Below are 20,827 nucleotides of genomic sequence, written 5' to 3'. Positions count from 1 at the left end.
CACACACACACACACACACACACACACACACACACACACACACAAGCAAATGTTCATTCAAGCATTAGTGCTCTTAAAACCTACTTCCCCCTATTTCTTTCTCCTTCTCTACCTCACCCTCCCTTTTAAACCTTTATTCACAATTTTTCCTTCTCACAACTACATCTTTCTAGAATTCTATATTTATTCTTCTCCAGCAAACATTTACAGGAGTTCAAATTCAGTCACTTTAATTGACCATCCTACCTCACTAGTTGTTCCGCATATAAATGAAGCTGAAAAGACTACTACATGTTTCTGTCCTACTCATCAGTACCAATAAAAACTAAAATAGAAATTCTGAAAACTTATCATATATCCCTGTTCTAAAAAATATTTCATTCAGCCTAACATTTTGTTGTTTCTGTTTTAGGGGTTATCTTATATATTCTCTTAGTTGGTTATCCTCCGTTCTGGGATGAAGATCAACATCGGTTATATGCACAAATTAAAGCAGGAGCATATGATGTAAGTACAACTTAACATTCTTTCTTCAAAAGTAAAATTTTCTGTTTTTAGTCAGATTTAGAGAACTTAAATGTTTTAACTTGAAAGAAAGTTACTGATCTTTGGTTGAAATTTGAGGTCTTTTTCCCTAAGAGAAAACTTATGAAATTTCATGTAAATTTTACTCTTTCATTCACTCATTCATTTATTTAGTTTGTTGTAATTTTCTGTTTCATTGCTTTACTGGATTACTACCTTTTAATGTTGCTGTTGCTTTTGTAAATTTTTATATATACACTTCAATAGGCCTATCTGCAACAGATGCCTGGAGATGCATTCTGTTTTGGTTTATGTAATATTCTACAGATATCAACAGTTCTTTCCAAATCTCTCTGAAATAGACCCATTTCATGAAGTGTGGGCTCTTCACTTATAGCCAACCCTTTTGGGAGTTTTCATTGGAGGCTTTCCATATTAGAGCCTTACAGGGTCTATTATATCATGACCGTTTTCTAGAAATGTTATCAGTATTCAAAGTTATGAAAATCTCATATTTTAAGAGTATTTAAATGTCTGACAGCTCATTTTACTGTTGTTTGTGGTGTTACTTTTCTTTGTATTATTATAATGGCAATGGAATGGCAAGGATGGTAGAATATTGATTAAATATCATGCTGTGTCTAGTAAAAACAAGGCAGTTGTATGTAAAAAATTAGAGTGTTTTAACAACAGGTCTTGATATATTTACTGCCAAACCTCTATATTCAGATTTTAAATTCCATCATAATTGCCTCTCTTCACCATCAATTCCAGAGTTTCAGTACCAATCAAGTATTGAGATCAACTTACTTGTCTATCCAAACCCACAATATTTACAAACTTGAGCCCAAGTTAGAAATCAGCATTTTAATAACCCTTATTGTTACTATTTCACGGGTGTTGGGTTAACAGAATTGTTTGAGTATTAGGAAAAATGCTATGTGATATTTGTTCCAGCTATTTATGTTCCAAGTTCAAATCCTTGCATGGTCAATAAAATAAAATACTAGTCATGTACTGGGATCAATGGTTTCTTCTAAATACCTAGAAATTATTATTATCATTATTATTGAGTGAGAGAGCAGTACATGCCATCAAAGTGACACTGGGGTAAAATATTCAAAGCCTAGTATACCCATCATGACTACCCATCTGATAAGGGTACACTAGACACATGCATCACAACCATATGTGTGCAACATGGTGATCTCATATCAAGATTAACAGCGCATGACCTTGCAGTTGAGGCCCAGTTAGAATTTTCTTCAGGTCGAGTAGCCCATCCTACTCAAAAAGCCCCTGAGTAAGGGTTGTTTAAGGATGTTGAACGAAACACCCATGTTTCTAAAGGTGAATTATCCAAACCCCCAAAGAATTCTTCTCAACATATGGCTATGATGCACCCCCACTACTTCTGTTCATGATCAGAGATGCACATATCATCAGCCACTAAGGGACATGTTCAACTGGTTAAGGTCAAACAACTGACAAGCAAATCTGGGGAATTGAGCATAATATTTGCTGTAGCCTATCTTTTATACCAAGACAAAACAGTGTACATGATAACACTTCCAATCAGTTAAGATGAGAAGCCATGAAAGCCACTGCCTGGTACTGCATTAGAGCATTTATTATTATTATCATCATCATCATCATCATCATCATCATCATCATTATTATTATTATTTCAAAATTTCCATTGCACTACTTCTGTTTCTGAGGTGTGTGCATTATGTTTGTCGGTGAAGTGTTGAGGTGTTATGTCTAATTTACTGTGTATGAGATTTTATTATATAATTCAGTCTACCTATAATTTTGTATATCAGCTATGATTAGTTTGTAATTGATTTTTTTTTCTTTGTATCGAAACCTTTCCTTCATGCATGCATGTATTATGTATATCTTTTATTTGTAATTTTAGGTGGATTTAAAATGCATTTAGTTTTCTGTTTCACCTAAATTGTTTACTTCACTTAACTTCCAATTTATCATATTATGTAAATCTAAAGTTGATAACTGCGATAGTTATTTTTTTTAATTATTCCATTGATCATTCTGGAGCATCACCAACAATATTATTGCAGTTGTTGTTACTTGAGATTAATGCATTTTACTAATTAAGCTAACTGGGATAAATGTGTCATGAAATGGCTAATGTATTTAGACCTATAATCTTATATTATTATTAATATCAATTCCATATCAGAACAGTGGATCTCATAGCATAGATAAAGCTATAATCTTGGGTTGAAAACCCTTTAGGTTAGAAAAGGTGAATCTGCTTGTAGTGCATCAGTCCATAACATGGGTTTGTGTTTGCATATCTGTATGTGTGTGTATCCTTGTCCTGACATCACAAAATGGTTGAAAATGAGCATCATTGTCCTACTAGCAATGTTGTTCATTTCCAGTCTTCCATGGAAAAACACATCTGGTAAATACTACCATGCTTCGAAAAAGATGAGGGTTGGTAACAGGAAGGGCATAATGCTATAGAAAATCTGTTTCATCAAACTCCATCTGACTCTTGCAAACATCTCTGACAGAATCACTGGCACTCTATCAATTTTGGGTCAGTTGACTATTCTTTACCCAAGATTTCTAGCCTTGTATCTATATTAAAAAAAAAAAATGATAATAATAATAAGACAAAGAAGAAAAATGCCTATAGTTGATATAAGTGCTGATTTAGTGGGTTTTTAAAAAATGTTCTATTACTTATCTATTAAATTTTAATTAGATCACATGTGAAGATACAGATTGATGATGCATGTTTGAAAACCCTACAGCTTGATGCTTTTAACAAAGTTAGATTTAAGTATGAATTCAAACCTCACTGCACTTTCAAAGCCTTAACCTGCCATCAACTGTGTCTCACAGATTGGTCTTACATATATGTTATTTCATTTATATCAAATTTTTTAAATGTCTTAGACCATCACAATTACGGACAAGCTGAAAAACTAACTAAATATTCATAAATATCAAAACTACACTACTTTCAATGATAGTATTCATTTTTTCTTTTTTGTTTAGAGATTTGTCTTCTAGTTTTCTTTTCTTTACGAATTATCTCTGATAACAAAAGTTTTGGTTTTATGTAGAAATCTTACAAATACAATGTTAAGTTTGCATTTGGTAAATTTCTATAACATTTTACTGATTAGAAATGGTTTATTGATTTCTATAGATTATACTAATTTTAAAATATGTTTTTATATAGATAAGTATTGAGCTAAACAGATAGCTAGTGCTCTTAGTTTGCTGATGTGAAGCTGCAAGCTGAACTCTTGAAAATTATCTATATTTCCTTCTGGAATGTTCCAAGGTTTTTCTCAATTTTTAATACCTCCACTTCATTAAGTAACATGCTATATATGTGTTATCTGTCTGGAAAGGAAGAAAGATGAGTATCTGTTGCAACACAGTGCAATGTAATGCATTACATAATCTACAATTTGATATGTGCACCAAGATGGAAGTGAAGGATTGATTGTGTTCTAAAGAATTAACTACGATTCACATTTAAGGGTGTATGTGTACAACCATATATTTTTGTTCTCGTAATATTTTCTTTTTCATTTCTTATTTTTCTTTCCTGTTGGTTTCAACATTTTCTCATAGACACATATATTATTATCATGTGTATAACTTTTAGAGCAGTAAGGTTTTTATGAATCGGCACCTTTCTCAAAGCCAGCATGGAAAACAGATTGTTTCAAAGTCTTTTGTTTTTTAGAATAACTTGCCCAGTGCTACTCTCTGTAGGCTGCTCTGATATGGTTTGACCTAGTAGTTCCAAGACTATAGACTACTAGCACAAACACATGAATTGCTGCTCTTACATTAGATGATCCTTTTTTTTTTTTTGGCATAAATGAAGTCACTTAATCTTTTATAGAACCACTGAATTGTTGACTTTAAACTCATTAGGGAACCATAACAACCAGTGAAATACTGAAATGTAATATTTAAATTTGTTAATAATAAGAAATAAGTCAGTTTTTATCTTATATCTGACCAAAATTAAATGCAGAAACGAAGGTGCTAATGTTTCAAGTAGAGCCTTTATTTATGGTTTAATCACTAAGGGATGCAGTTCTCATGCTCTTTATAAGTCCTCCAAAACTAGAGGAGGTGAAGGGAAGAAAATAAGAAACTTTCCATAGTATATTGCAATAGGAAACAATTCATCGAAATGTTCATGCTATCCTCTGAATGTATGCAACAGAAAATACTCCACTAAAGGCACCCAAAGGTCAGATATGTTGTGCAAAATTGGGGAACAGATTAAGTTTACCATTCAATATTAAAGATTTCTCCCTGAATCATTATATTATCTTAGTTAAGAGGGCTGTTTGTGCCATCACACTCATATACCTTAATTACTGCTCTTCATTGGTTAATCACAAATAGTCTGTTGAAATTATATGGTTTATATTGGAAGTCTGCATATTAATGTCTCTCAAGGTCATAGTAACTGTAGTAAAGACTGATCTGATATCCATCAGGTTAACAGTCCAGTGTCTTAATTTTAACCACAAGGTCATTGTATCCAAAAAGTCTATTGCACAAGGTTCTCTGTAAGATCTGAAAGAGGTAAAGACCAAGACAGCGTGGCATGGTTAATGTGGAGTTAATGCATTTTATGTATCGTCTATACTATATACACATCTATATGTACTTTCTCACATGTATGCATATATTTTCTCACATACCTAAACATCTGATTAGACTATAAATATTTAGTTGCTGGGAACCACTGCATAAAAGTTGGAGTAAGTGGGACATGCAGTTTGAGTTGTAATTTGAAGATTTAAGGTAGTAGTTGAATCATAGTATAATTCTAAAAGGATTGTAAAAAGCAAAGTCTTTCACTTAGTTTTTGAAAATTTTGATGAAATCTAATGTTTGCTGTACTAAAACTGAGGAATAATTCCTTAGAAAATTATTAAATGTTAATTGTATTAAATTTTTTGAAAATTGTTTTATATTTAAATATTAAAAAAGTCACCAAACATTTATTAATGCACCCAAGTAAATCTTGTTAGTAAAGGGGTGTGTAGTGGGGATTCATACACTAGGAAGGAGCTTCAAAGTCTTTTACACAAAAAACTATGTAACAAGAATTAGAAAGTAGATTCTAGTGGATGTGAAGTACAGCTGGAAAGTTAGAAAGTGCAGAGCTGGAGGGAAGTCTGCAAGTTGTGAATATGTAAGAGATAAAGCAGTGTTTTCTTTTCTCCAGAACTTAAAATTGATGAGTAAATCAACTCTTCAATGACTATAATTAGCACAATAGAAGCAAGCTTGAATCTACATGTCAAGTATCAAATATTTCTATTTTTGTTACAATGTCTCATGTAGTCCAGTCAGATTAGTTCTTCATGTCAGGAATAGAATGTAATATCTTTCTTGGAAATAATTATTTTCTTACTTTTTTGGCGTGATAATGCTTCTGAAAATAGAAGTTTGTTATGTAAGATCTTGTGTAAGTCCTAGACAATTATTTCAGTCTACATTTTTACTAAGAGATAGAGTAATAATGTTGTGTAGAGAAGAATTACTTCCAAAAGTTTTATTCAGTGATTCAATTCTGCTGTCATTCTTGTTGTTTTTCTTTATTTGATGAACCTGAGCCAACACATGTGCACCATGGCTGATATTACATTTAAAACATTCTACACATATGCACATAGCAAAATTTTACATTTCACAGCATTCTTCACAGCTTAGAGTTCCAATTATTGAGGAGGATATACAATACACTGGCTTTGATATAAAATGTTATCGGATTATATTGAAATTCTAATGTGCAATTGTGGCTCAAAATCATTTGAAATAATGATGTATACATTCATTAAAAGAACTATTATGAACTTCATATTTCATTAAGTTTTCTTGTAATTTCTCAATTCCTGCTATTTATAAGTTTTCATAGGGAGAGGTGCAAAGTCCCTGCAATTTACAGTATTTTCTCATTCTCCATTAAACCTAGCATCTTACCACTGAGATGTTTCTTTTCCTTGGCCACAGATGACATGTTTCTACTAGAGGCTGACCTTCAATACAATAAACTTGGTTGTGTTAAAGAAGCTGGCCATCTTCAAGTTGCTGTGGTTGGTGGCTAAAACCACAAGCACAATGTGCCCTTTTTATTTCTAGTCAGATTGGAATCTACCATGTTGATTTTGTCAATATATCTGAATGAAAAATAAGAAAGTTAAAATTTGGTATACGCTGCTTAATAATGTTAGGTCATGTGCTTATTTTTTTATACATGATTCCTTTAGTTGCATGAAGCCTATAAACAATTGCATTTAATACAAATGGTGGTGCCCCCAGCATGGCCACAGCTCATGAGCTGAAACTAGATCAATTCAAGTCATATACAATTGTATGTACCTTCATACACATATACTTATGTATCCTCACATACCTAAACATTTGGTTAGACTGTAAATATTTAGTTGTTGGGCACCACTGAATGCATATTGACTTGACAGATTTTGTTAAGACAATCTTTACAAGAGGCATACATCATCTATACTAAAAAATAAAATTTTGAATTTCCTATAGTGATAAAAGCTAATGAATGCCACAATGGCAAAGATGAATTTGAGAGAGAGAAAATTTGAAGAAGTATGGCATATTCTGGAGAAAGCATCAGCAATGGTGTTTTCTTTTTCAGAATGATTTACAGAATTCCAATCACCAATGTATCAGTTTATTATTTTAATCTTTGATAAATATTTGTAGCTGAAAATAAAAACAATACTTTCTTGATCTGTTAATAGTTGGAAAGGTTTTGCAATTAATCAATATCTCCACTTTATGTCACTCTCAGTAAGGCTTTTCATTCAATCAATGTACTTTGTGTCCTTGAAAAATATGTTAAAGATTGATTATTTTGCAGCAATACACCAAATATGGCCACTTCAGAGGCATTAGTTTGAAGTGCAAATATTTTAGATTCATCAGCTGTTCCAAATGTAGCTTTGATAATACAGAATTCACGACAAGTAAAGATCACAATTTTATGATTATACTAAAAGATAACATGAAATTGGTGAAAAGTGGCTTTCTTCTTCTTTGTGCCATCAAGTCAATGACTTCTTTGACAGTGGCTATGTGCTTTCTGTGGAATTTTTGTGGAAGAATACAAAAGTGGTTTCTTGTTGTTTTCCTTTAGTTATTTTTTCAAGACACTATTTCATTGACTAGATGCAGACAAGTTCTCTATGCATGCCTGGGTACTCAAAACATAAAGAGCTGAAACACATACCACAATGCTCTAACAATTCCAACATTATTTAAATGAAGTAAAGTTGGCTTTACTTCATCTAATTAATGTGGAATTCACCTGAAACAGCATGGGAACATTCTCAGTAATCTTTGGAATGATTTTTTTTTATTATTTGAGGAAATTAATGCTTCTAATATTTCTAGATCTGGTTGTAAAGTTCTAAAATAATAATTTATTTTCTCTTTTTTTATCCGAGAAAATAGATAAGTATATTCATATATCCTTATACTATGTATACATTTATTTATAATTTTTGGTAGCCTCATTAAATTTGTCCATATTTTGGTTACATACTTCTATACTCACTCTACTTACAATAGCATTGTCAATGATAGCAAATGTTGCATTCAGATGATAAAAGTAATTATGGTATCAGTTATTCTTTGAAAAGTTGCTACAGCATTCTTCAACTGAAAGAGCAAAACTGATATGAATTTGTTGTATTTTCAAATTTCATATATGATCAGTCATCAACATGCAGTGGTACTTATTAATTAGATTATTTTAAAGTCCAGTTTGTTATTATATTTTGAGATGTTCTTTACCAGAGTTAAAATTAAAAGAAAGGGATATGCATCAGGAAAAGTGGGCTGGTTAACAGTTTGTGAATAATCTTATGTTTTTATTTTTTGCAATTTTTCTTAACTAAAACCTGGGTATCTCATGGAGAAACACTGTCCTATGATATCTCTCTTAACAAGTAACTGAGTAATCCCCCCCTCCAAAAAAATTGTACAAAAAAAAAAGGAACCAGGTATAGTTATAGCTTTCTGATTTTTTAAAATCAAAATCCTTAAAAATTTGAGATGGGTCTCAAAGAACAGTAGTTAGGTAATATATTGAAAGTTTAGTTGGAGTACTATTGTGTTTAATCTCCACACTTTTGTGGAGAGACATAGAGAGACATAAAACTTTGTTCCAACAATAAAGGTACGGAAAGATTATCCATTGTTGAAAATTTGACATTATTGTAAATATTGTCATTACAAATAATAAGACCTAATTACATTTCTTTGTGTTAAAGAAGCCATTGTAATTATCGAAGTAAATTTAATAGGCAATTTCATATTAATGGCAAAGCAATGCCAATAAAATTTTCTGTACTTCCTGAATCAATTAGTGTCAACATCTTCGTTATTTATTATAGCTGTAGCAATTTTTGAGCAGAATCTGAAACAAAGATAAATGTAAAAATAGCACTTGATAACATTATTATTAGATCAACATTTTTCCATTTTTCCACCTGATCAACATGGGATTTTTGGTGAGACAATCCTGTCTTTTATGAATACTACTACCATGGAAAAAGTATTTATAATCCTTTCTAGTTGCAGCCAGAGAAAGATAATCATTAGAATTATTTTGATTGTGTTGTAAAGGCTCTGATACTGCATTAGCAGAATATGTTATTGAATATGAATTATAGTGATTAACATTTATCTGAGGCTGTGCAATTACTACTATTAGTGCTTCTTGTATTGCACCATCTAACTTGAGTTCACTACTTTCAAGTAATCTTTGACTTATTGTTATGTTGTAAAATTGTAATAAAGACACTGTGTTCCTTGTTCACAACATTCAAGTGACAGATATTGCTTAAATATAAGTATCTTGGCTTAAAAGTCACAAGTCATGATGGATTCTGATGCTTGTTGTTTGTGATTTACCCATAAGTGACAGGCAAAATCTACAATAGAAAGGTTTATTAATGCAGTCAGAAAGGTATTATATGATGTAATGTATTTGCAAACGTTTGTAAAAATTGTTAATTAAAAATTTCTTATCTTCCTTCATTGTACTTCTACTTCAAAAATTTTGCAAAGTGCAATACCAGCATTATACTTTGCTTGGGTTTGCAAATCAGATTAAATAATACCAAATAATTTTGACTGTAAAAAATTTGTCCTTAATTTTGTGCTTGCAGTTAGCTGCAAGGATTTGTTTCAGTCCATCTATATTTCTTTGTACTTGTTGATTTACTGGATATGCTATCTATTGACAACACAGAAACTAAGCAGACTGACTCCCTTGATAATATATTTTGTTCTATATTACTTAGAAACTGCTTACCATTGAGTATCAATCACAACAACAGTGTTAGCTACAGTAGTAGCAACAACAGTCATAGCAGTTCTAGTTATAGTAAAGCTATCTCACATGAATCCATCAGAAAGTCAAGCAAATCACAGAATAAACTGATGTGTATTTTCTTCCAAAAATTTTATTCAGTAATTCAAATCTTCTGCCATTCCTGTTTTCTTGACTTAAGAGTTGTGAGCATTGTATTTAATATCTTTAAATCATTGCACACATACACTCATAAACACATGACAACTTCCCCATTTCACAATAAATAAAATATATTCATAAATAATAATAATAATAATAATAATAATAATAATAATAATAATAAACACATTCACATTTTTAACAATTATTGTTTCAGTATTGGTTACCTTGCACTTACTAAGTTAAATTTCATTTAGTTTTTAATATCAGTCAATGTTCTCTGATGTAGCAATTAACCCAAATTTTCATCACTTATACAAAGTATTAAGTTTTTATGTTTAATGTGCCTTTAGTATATTGTGTTCATCATCTGTATAATTCTTTAGAAATAAAAAAAATTACAATTTGCAGCTCTTCGCAATCCATCATCTCTACCACTATTACTTCATCATATCATAATGTCCTGTTTACTGAATTTCATCTTTTCAGCCATATTCTCTTCACTCTAGGCCTTGTAACCATCATAAAGGATTTTATGCTGGGATGCACATGTGAACTTTTCTGTCCTAATGAGCTGCTTCTCATTACTATATTTTTAGAGCTTGAGTAGGAGGTATGAAAGTGAGCCTAGCTTAAACTTTGTTAGTAAGAAGAGACAGAAAATTATCTTAGCTCCAGAAAAGTGGTTTTCTGGGTGTGCAGGAAGTACATATACAGGAGTTCAATACTGTTTGACCAGTACAAACAATTGAACTCAAAATATACAGAAATGTTGTTGAATGCATGTTGTCTAGTGCTCCACTGGTTCTGCCATTTTATTATCCACTGTGAACAGTTGCTATACAAATGTATAGTGGGTTCTGTGGCTGAATGGATGAGATCCATAGTTTCAAGTGCAGCTTAAGCACTGGAAAAGCCATCAATCTGAACAACTTTTAGCCCATTAAAAATGAGAAATAAAGCCTTGTTGCACAGGTGATAATTTTTATTGGACATAATATAGGAGGTTAGATTTAAAGATAGTAAGAACAGAACTGCCACTTTTGCAACAAATGATTTCTGCCTCCACAAAAGACAAATAAGTTGTGACATCTGTCAGAGGTTTCAGTGAGGCCCAGTGTCTGAAGACCCTTTCTCACCACTTTTTCCCATGTCTTCCTGAGTCTAGCACTTCCACAGGTTCCCTCCAGTTAGAGCTCAGCACTTCTTTATACAGCTGTCCTCATCCATATGCATCACATGACCAAACCAGTGCAGCCTTCTCTCTTGCACACATCTGATGCCTCTTATACTCAGGTTTCCTCTTAAATAATTTACACTCTGTCATACTTGTACACTGATATTACTCATCCAGTGGAGCATGCTAACTTCATTTCTTACAACCCTTCATAAGTCCTCTGTAGTCAAAGCCCACATTTCATAGACATGTAACATAGCTGTACATACACAGGTACCATACATATTTTGATAAATATTACACGATGTAATATGTGGGGATGGGGGGTTAAGATTTTTCTGACTCTAAACTAATATAGTTCTGGCCATGATGTAGCATCCTCTCGTTATTCTAAATCAGTGGTTCTCAACTGTGGTCCATATACGATTTTGTTGTTAAAATTTATCTGCAATAAATTTGTTATACTTCTACAATTCACAAAATATTTTTACAATTTTTTTTAAACAATTCCTATTAATATTTAATTATAAAAATATATATTTTTTTAAACATCAAATGGCTATGAGAGTCCATCCAAGTAAAATAGGAATCAAAAGGGTCTATTGGTAAAAAAATGTTTGAGAAACACTTTTCTAAAGCTTTTGGTTGATTCCAATAATGATTGTCTATGCTTCACATTGTACATCTTTAATCAAACACACCCAGTATTATGGATTTATAAATAATATTTACTTCTAAATGCATAGTATTTTTGAGTGTTTAAATAATGCTATTTGTTCCATCTCTCACCCAAGTAATGGATTTGATGTCTCTGTTGTACTCTATATGCTTTTACATATAGGTATCTTGTAATATTAGTTAGCATATGAAAGGTATCAAGCATAAAAATCTATTGAATTGTAAGATTTATAAGCAAATAGCCCAGAAATTTAGCTCTAATAGGTTAATAGATTAACTTTTCTTCTAGATTTTTTTTAATGCTGATCTCAACCTAACATTAAAATTAAATACTATCCTTAACTAATACTTTGGCTGGCCTATCACTTCTTGTGTCAGTTCAAATCATTCTCCTTTCTGCTTGGTTCACTCCTCTGTATGATTGTCTGTGGCTTGTTGTGGTATGATTACTTTATCTTGGCAAAGTTACTGTGGCTTTTTACCATATTGAACAAAGCATTCTTAACTTATTCAAATGTTACACTAAAGGTTTTCAGAATAGCTGAATTAAGAAGTTTGCTTTAGGTTCAATCTCAGTGAGAGATACCATTGAGAAAATGCCTTCCACAATAATCTCAGTTTGACTCAAGCCTTATAAATAAAATTAGGTAGATGGTAACTGTCTGGAAACCTAGTTCCATAGACGTTACCTGTAAATCAAAGAGTAAGTCTTATCACAGACAATGTCATGCTAATTCTGCTTGAGGATTAAATTATGAATACAAGAGTGTGAAATACTCAGCCATTTGGAGTATAATTCAGTGTTTGTAGTGCTTTTGACTAAAAAAGTGAAACATTCGTCAGCAAAACTGACGCAAGATTCAACAGACACACACACACACACATTACATTCATACCTGTACATGTTCTTTCCATGCTGGCATAGATTAACCCATGCTTATTTATTTATATGTATGCACACACACAAATTTGTGTGTATGTGCATGTGTGTACATATATATAGCCACAATGAGGATATTTAAACCTCTTATAGGGATATTTTATCTAAGATACACTGGTTTAATATATTATTATTTCGAAGAGATATTTCTTCACAGTGAGGATATCTAAACCTTTTATAGGGATATATCTATGGGGCTAAAAAGAGGTAGTAATACTGTCCTAATCAGGACTTCCACTTTACATTGGCAAATAGACTTTACTCTCTCTCTCTCTCTCTCTCTCTCTACATATATATATATATATATATATATATATATATATATATATATATATATGTATATATGTATATATTATACTGTGCAGGTGTGGCTGAATGATTGAGCAGCTTGTTTCCCAACCATGTGTAGTCTCAGGTGCAGTCCCACTATGTGGCTTCTTGATTAAGTTTCTACTATAGCACTGGGTTAACCACAGCCCCTTGTGAGTGGATTTGGTAGATGGAGATTGAAAGAGACTTGTCATGTATCTATATATGTGTGTACCTTTGTCTTGACATCACATGATGGTTGTAAGCAAACATTGCCATCATATTAGTGATGTTGTCTGTTTCCATTCACCCATGGAAAATTTGTCTGCTCATGAGAAACATTATCTTACTTGGAAACAGGTCAGGGTTGGCAATACATATACATATATTACATTCACATGCACCCACACACTCACACATGCATGTGTGCACACGCAAGCACACGTGCACACACATACACACACACACAATGACTATTGAAACATGATGCTGAACATACAAAGGTAAGCTGAACTTGAATATGTTTCTTTCTTAATTAGATACCAAATGTTTTAAATGATAGTAGATACTATAGTTTATATATAGTATAAATAAAATATGACATTTATAGAAAGAGTGTATTAGAAATAGCATACCCTGCATGTACACTGTTGACAGTGTGTGTATATATGTGTGTATATATATATATATGTGTCTGTGCACTTGCTGGTATTATAGACTTAGTTTTTATCAAAGAATGTCAATGTCATGTTGGTATTTACCCACACACTGACTCATTTATTTTTTACATCTATCTGCCATACTTTTAGCTACTCTCTATAACTGATTACTATATTCCCACACTGACCAAAGGCTTTATACGTGTTTTATGGCTTTATGGTTTTATACATGTTTTATTTCCTAGAAGTCCACGGAAGAAGAGCGATCTCGTGTCTATTGGTGCTTTGTGGTAAGAGTATCTGGCCACACATACACCGGTGGGCAACTAGAAAACACCCACTGCTCATACACATTACCACTATTGGCACTTTCTCTTTTATTGTTTCCTCATTTCCCTTGTGTTCTGATTAACTTTACTCTCTAGTCTTTCAAACAGTGATGACAACTACAACAACTTCCTTATTTTCACTTGCATAATGCTTACTATCACAGCTGTTAGTTGGGATTTTTTTCCTTGAACGTGTGAAGCATCACATCCTTAGATTTCTAAACCAAGGTTCCCCGCAACTTGAGTTTTGTGGGCAAAGCAGTTATAGAAAGGGTCATCTCTGTATTACCTTTAAAACTATTTGAGTAGAGTGTGGCAACATTGTTAAATAATTTTTGATTATTGTTGTTCAAATTAATAGTACATTGAAGATGCTGTCCACAGTATTCAAAAGGTTGGGAACCTCTGTGTGAAACTGACCCTTAATATAGTTAACACATTATATGATAAAACCTAACTCTGCACTTCACAAACATCAATAAAATATTTTCCTTGTTTGCTGTGCACTAAAGACAATTTGTATATGATCAGTAAAAATTCTTAGATGTTAAATTTGGGCACATGTAACAGTATTATAATCTTATTGTTTTTCCTTCTAGATCAATATTGTTACATTAACATAGGTGTTTATCAAGTAACCACATAGAGCAGTAGTTCTCAACTGAGGGCCACATGACCCTTGGGGATCCATATAAGATTTCATCATTAAAATTTATGTGCAATAAATTTGTTATACTTCTACAATACACAAAATATTGGAACAATTTTTTAAATACAATTCTTGATAATATTTAATTATAAAAATATAATAGGATTTTTTAAAACATCAAATGGTTATGCTGGTCCACCAGAGTAAAATAGAAATCAAAAGGGTTCATAGGAAAAAATGGTTGAGAACCACTGATGTAGAGGATCTTTTGTTAACTCATTGACTCCCTTTCTGTTTAGAAAACCAAATTCGTGATGTTCAGTTTGATTCATATTTAGAGCTGATCCAGCTTGATAGTCTAAGAATGTTACCCTTCTTATCTCATTTATAAATTTGAGCTTCTGTGCTTATGGAAGCAATTAGTATTATTAATGTTGTTGTTATTTGTTATTATTTTAAGGTGGTGAGCTGGCAGATTCAAGAGCATGCCAGGCAAAATGCTTAGCAGCATTTTGTCCATCTTTACGTTCTGAGTTCAAATTCCACCATGGTCAATTTCACCTTTCATCCTTTTGGGTTTGATAAAATATGTTCCAATTACATGCTGGGATCAATGTAATTGACTAATCCCTTCCCCCAACATTTCAGGCCTTGTGTTTGTAGTATAAAGGATTATTATTATTATTATTATTAACAAAATACCTTGTGGTATTAGTTACACCCCTTTGTTTTCTGAGTTTAACTTCTATCAAGGTCAATAAAATTAGCACCATTTTAAATACTGAAATTGATTCAGTCATTTTTATTCTTCTCCAAATTTGTAGTCTTGTAATTGTTATGATTATTGCAGAAAAGAAAAAAAACAAAAGGCAAAATTGGTAAGAACTGTACTATGTTAAGTATATTAGAAAATATATTCTCATGCCTCTGTTCTGGTTTCAAATGATGACAGAGTATATTTTTGCCTCCCCTCTTTGTTGGGGGTCAGTACAATTTGTATCTGTAATATATAAGGATCAGTGCTCCTTGTTTTCAACAATCAATATAAGAAATCAATATTTTGTATTTGTATATTTTAATTTGATACAGTTTCTTTTCCTTTATTCTTTTTATCAGTGTCTGACTTTCAGGGGTGGGAGTGTGGGGGCTTTCTATAACATTCATGAATTTCTTATAGACATTACTCACCTTGAATTACACTGAATAAATATGATCAGGAATCAAAATTGGGTCCCAGACTTGACTCGCTGAAAGTTTACTTTCTATTCTACAGCAATGAACACAGAATTATTTGTCATTCATCAGAATTGTTATTTCAGCATTTCAGGATGAATATTCTTGTGATAACAAGTTTGTGTTGTGTGAACAATTCAGTCTTTATTGGTTTTAAATGTCACCAAAACCTTGTGTGTAAAAGCCACAGAAAACCAAACCACTACTGTCTTCTGTAGTTGTTGTCATTTATGTATTTACACACTGACTTTGACAGACTCCATACATGTATATGAACATTATCAGTTGTTAACCTTTAAGCTCAAGTGTCCTGTTGACTACACTCACTCTATAAAACTTCCACTTCCTTCTGATAACACACACACACACGCACGCACACACGTATAAGAAAGATAAAGAGGGAGAACATGTATGATTAAGTATACATTTGATTCCTGTTCAGTTCCAAATAAATACATGTATATACATATGTCTATATGTGTATTCATATTCATGACTATGTGTGTGTGTGTGTGTGCGTGCCTGCCTGCATGTTTACATTCTGTGTTTCTCTGGAAAGTTGGGCATTGTTGATATTTCTGTCAATAAATTATTTGGTAGCTTTTCCCTTTCAAAGACAAGTGGAATGAAAACACCATTACCTGAAAGACAAGCAAGGGTTAGTGGTAGGAAGTGAATCCAGCTGTAAAAAAAAGACTGATACCTTAATACTGTGTATTCCCTCAACTCATGCTACTTTGGAAAAACAGATATAAAACAAGCAAATGAATGAACAAATGTGTATGTATAGTATTATATATAATGAAAAGGGCAGCACAGAGGAATCTCAAAGGAATTTATAGGGAAAACAGAAAAAATACTCACACAATGGATGTAGACACACTCAATCCCTCATCAGTTGTTGACCAAATTATTATCACAGTATTGTTCAATTTGGAAGTGTCAGTAACATAAGGGGCTGGGGTATAAATCAGAAAACATGGTAGATGAACAAGGACAGAATAAATAGAGTCAAGTACAATAACAGAAGTGATGGTGTCTGCAGACTAAATAGTAACTAAAAATGCATTAAGAGGAGAACAGAAAAATATATATAAAACAAAATGAAAATATAGAGAAGAACAGCAACAAAAATGCAAAATGATACAAAGAAATATATATAGAAGGTCTATCCATACATAGTCACACATATTCATTGTCATCATCATCATGTCCTATTCCATGCTAGTATGGATTGGGAAGGCCCTCTTCAGTACAGTATCCTATCACTTGTAGCACATCTTTGTCATCTCTTTCATGAGGTTCAACATCACATGATCCACTTTCTTTCACCGCTTCTACCCATAACTTCTTTGATCTTCTTCTCCCATACTTTCCTGGCACTGCTTTACCCAGCTATTATCATCCATATACATTACAAATCCATACAAATGCACTTGTCTCTCTTGATCTCAGTATGTTTCCTCTCATACCTAGTTTTTTTTCTCATAGCTCACTAACATTACACACTAACATTACACATCTTACAGAACATGCTTGTTTCATGTCTTCCCAGCTTTTACACACACATTCAATACCTATGCCGCATTAAGATGCAGCATCGCAGTTTGCACACAAGTATTGCACAATCTGCTCTTTGCTAAAAGAGTGAATCCCTTATTGTCAGCAGACATAATAGTTTGTTGAACATTTTCTACCCTATCCTTATTCTTGCTACTATGCTTTCAGAGCACCCGCCTCCACTGCTGATTAGAGTATGTAGTAAACAAGTTATCAACTACTTCTATGGAACCTTCCAAGCATTGGAAGAAGTTTATTTCACTGCTAATTACTCTGGTGCATCTACCACATGCTAAATTTTTATTCACTATAAGCCTGCCTCTGATCCCATTCACCTCTTGGACAATCATAGATCACTTTCAGCTAATAGGTTAAATTGGTGCCCTAGTCAACCTTATCTTTACTGTAAATTGGACTTTACTCTCAATCTAAAATCACTCTATCAATAAATGTTCTGTTATTCTTAAACTTGCTTTAAAATTATAACTTTATTTTAACATTAAGAAATATACAAACATATATACATATCTCTAGATAGGATAAAGATACTTTTTAAGTCCTAAAAACTCATAGGGCCAGTTTCCAAGTTTCTGTGGTGCATATATTCTCCACGTAGGTGGAATACCAGTCCATCGCAGGATTACTTATTTTTGCCAGCTGAGTGGACTGAAGCAACATGAAATGAAATGTTTTGTTCAAGAACACTACACATTATCTGGTCCAGGAATTTTAAACCATAATCTTATGATTATGAGTCCAACACTCTAATCACTAAGCCACACACCGCCACATACATATCTAAAAACATATATATATTGGATAATAAATTACACATATGTATATAAATTATGTATAATATAGGTATTTGGTTAGTCAGTTTGCTTCATGTCACCATAGTTTCTGATTTCTGGCTCACTGCATAACACCTGGAGCAAATGTCTTCTTTTATAGCCTAGAGTCAACCAATCCCTAATAAGTAAAATTTGAGTGACAAAAATTGTATGGAATCCTGTCATATCAATATATGAGGTTAGTGTGTGAATTGAAGGAGAACAGTAAAAAGAAATTTGGTCACCCTGGAAGTGTAAGGGAAAGTAATGAGATGAAAACAAGAGTAGGTTTTAGGTGGCAATGCAGATAACTTAGAGATGTACGGGTTGATATTACAGCAGGTTGAGTAAAGCAGGGCAAATATATTGTGTGTTGGGCCAGTGGGGATGATTCAAGTACAGCCTCAATCAGTGGGTGATGAAGATGTGGTCTGTCCCAGGTGGTGGGAAAAAGGGAAATGCGCAAGGAACTATGAGTGATGAGGAAACAGGAGTCATAGAGGGAGGATTTAGAATACAAAGTGAGGGAGAGATGCAGGGTGGAGTAAGGTAGGATTGATAAGGTACACATATATACATTACTGTTTTCTAAAACACTACTCTTGTGTCAGGCTACATTCTGTAGCACCATGTATCACCAGTCAGTATAGTCCTTTATCATGTTCTCCATTAGATGCAGCATCTTCAGGTCAGCCTTCACCACTTTGTTGCAAATTTTCCTTTCACAAGTTTCACTAATTTGGATTATTCAGTACTTTTCATATACAATAATCTTATGCTATACCCATCACAGGCCCACTCCAGGAGACCCTTCTCTTGCATACTGTACCTGATTCCTCTCACACCCTTTTTTTCCTCGTATCTCATTTGTATTCTGATGCTGATGCACAGGAATATTGCACATCCATCAAAGCATGCTAGCTTAATTTGTTTCTAGTTTACATAAATTTTCTTCATTCAAGACCTGTCTCATTACTACACAACATTGCAATTCTAATTCAAGCATCACACAAGCTATCCTTCATTTCGAGAAAAATACCTTTGTTGCCGGCAATGCTAATAGCTCTGTGAACTTTTCCAAACCTGTTCTTTCCTTGCCTACTAACTTTCTGTGTGATTACCTAACATTTTATTCAACAGAACCACATAACACTGTTTAACCCTAGAGATCACCAGCTCTATGAAAGAAAGAAAAGTTTGTGATAAAGTATCTCCTTATCAATATAAATTGAACCAAGCATATGATTCCATGTAATAGCTGCCTAATACCACTCAAATCAAAATCACATCCTATTGTCTTCAAAAGAGAAGGACATATTATGTAGTTCAATATAGTCTATGTCTGACTAAAAGACAGATTGGATATGGTTAGAAAGGGTTGACCTAGAGCTAAGTAAGCAAAAGTGTGCATTAGATAATATAGTCCTAGATAGACTGATATGTTTGAATAAAGATGGAGTGGTTATGGCTCAAATGTCTTTAATCATAAGTCTTCAAATCAGGGATGGCTAGTGACTTAGTTATAGAAAAGATACCCATCCATCTTCTAAAATGATTACACCATATGATATACAAACAAATATTGAGGTTTGCTGAGACTGTTCTCACTATGCTAACATGGAGAAATTGGTGGAAAACAGTATGGGGAGTAAAAATATATATGAATATTTTGTTATTCACCATTCTTTTCAATTGCCGTCTTTTATGAAAGATTGATTTCATTATTGATACTTATCTCATATGTTCTCTTTCTTTCGTCTTGTTTCCTTTTTAATCACCATCTGCTCTTTTTAGTCATCAAATTGCTTTTACTAACTGATACTGGCTTTATTAATTTTTTTTTCTTTTTTGTCTTGTCCAATTCTTTCAGCTCTTGAAAGTTTATTGGTTAATGATTGTAAAGATGTACAATTATCTTTATAATGACTATTTCTTTCTTTCATGGTTTCTTTCTTTTCTCAACATCAACATTGTTTACATCTGCTAAGTTTACTGGAGGGAATCTGCTAAGAAATCAATGTAGCTGAGCATTTCACTCATTCATGTTCATTCCTCATTCTCTTGTACACAACTCATTCTATTTGGTCCATTATGTCAGGTCATGCTTTCTTGAAAACCAGTTCATTTCTTTGATATATCATGACTACACTTCATTGCAAATTGGAGGTGGTCTGTTCAGATGTTTATAAAACTAATTCACATAGCTGTATGTCTTGATAACTTACCTCTTGTCTTTAAAGTTGTCTTAGTATAGTGTAGACATTCTCTTACCACTTCACTTCCTTGTTACAATTGTTTAAGTTACAACACGTAATTCAGTTCAGATCATTTGCCAAACAGGTGCAAGTCAAAAGCAGGTATATATACATATATATATATATATATATATATATATATATATAT

The 20,827-nt window shown here is 32.7% G+C and overlaps 1 protein-coding gene across 19 annotated transcripts in view; it reads left to right on the top strand.

The window, feature by feature from the left end:
* Positions 1 to 20,827, top strand: part of LOC106874089 (calcium/calmodulin-dependent protein kinase type II delta chain) — a 343,297-nt gene that overhangs the window by 170,402 nt on the left and 152,068 nt on the right. For all 19 annotated transcript variants that reach the window (XM_052967902.1, XM_052967919.1, XM_052967916.1 and 16 more), the window contains exon 9: positions 413 to 507. In XM_052967902.1, coding sequence (XP_052823862.1) covers positions 413 to 507 — 95 coding nt within the window. The remainder of the gene's footprint in view (positions 1 to 412; positions 508 to 20,827) is intronic.

This window comes from Octopus bimaculoides, chromosome 5 (genome assembly GCF_001194135.2).
Source record: "Octopus bimaculoides isolate UCB-OBI-ISO-001 chromosome 5, ASM119413v2, whole genome shotgun sequence".
Classification (NCBI taxonomy): Eukaryota; Metazoa; Mollusca; class Cephalopoda; order Octopoda; family Octopodidae; genus Octopus; species Octopus bimaculoides.
Note: the sequence above shows the minus strand (reverse complement) of the source record. Positions and strands in the feature narration are given on the sequence as shown.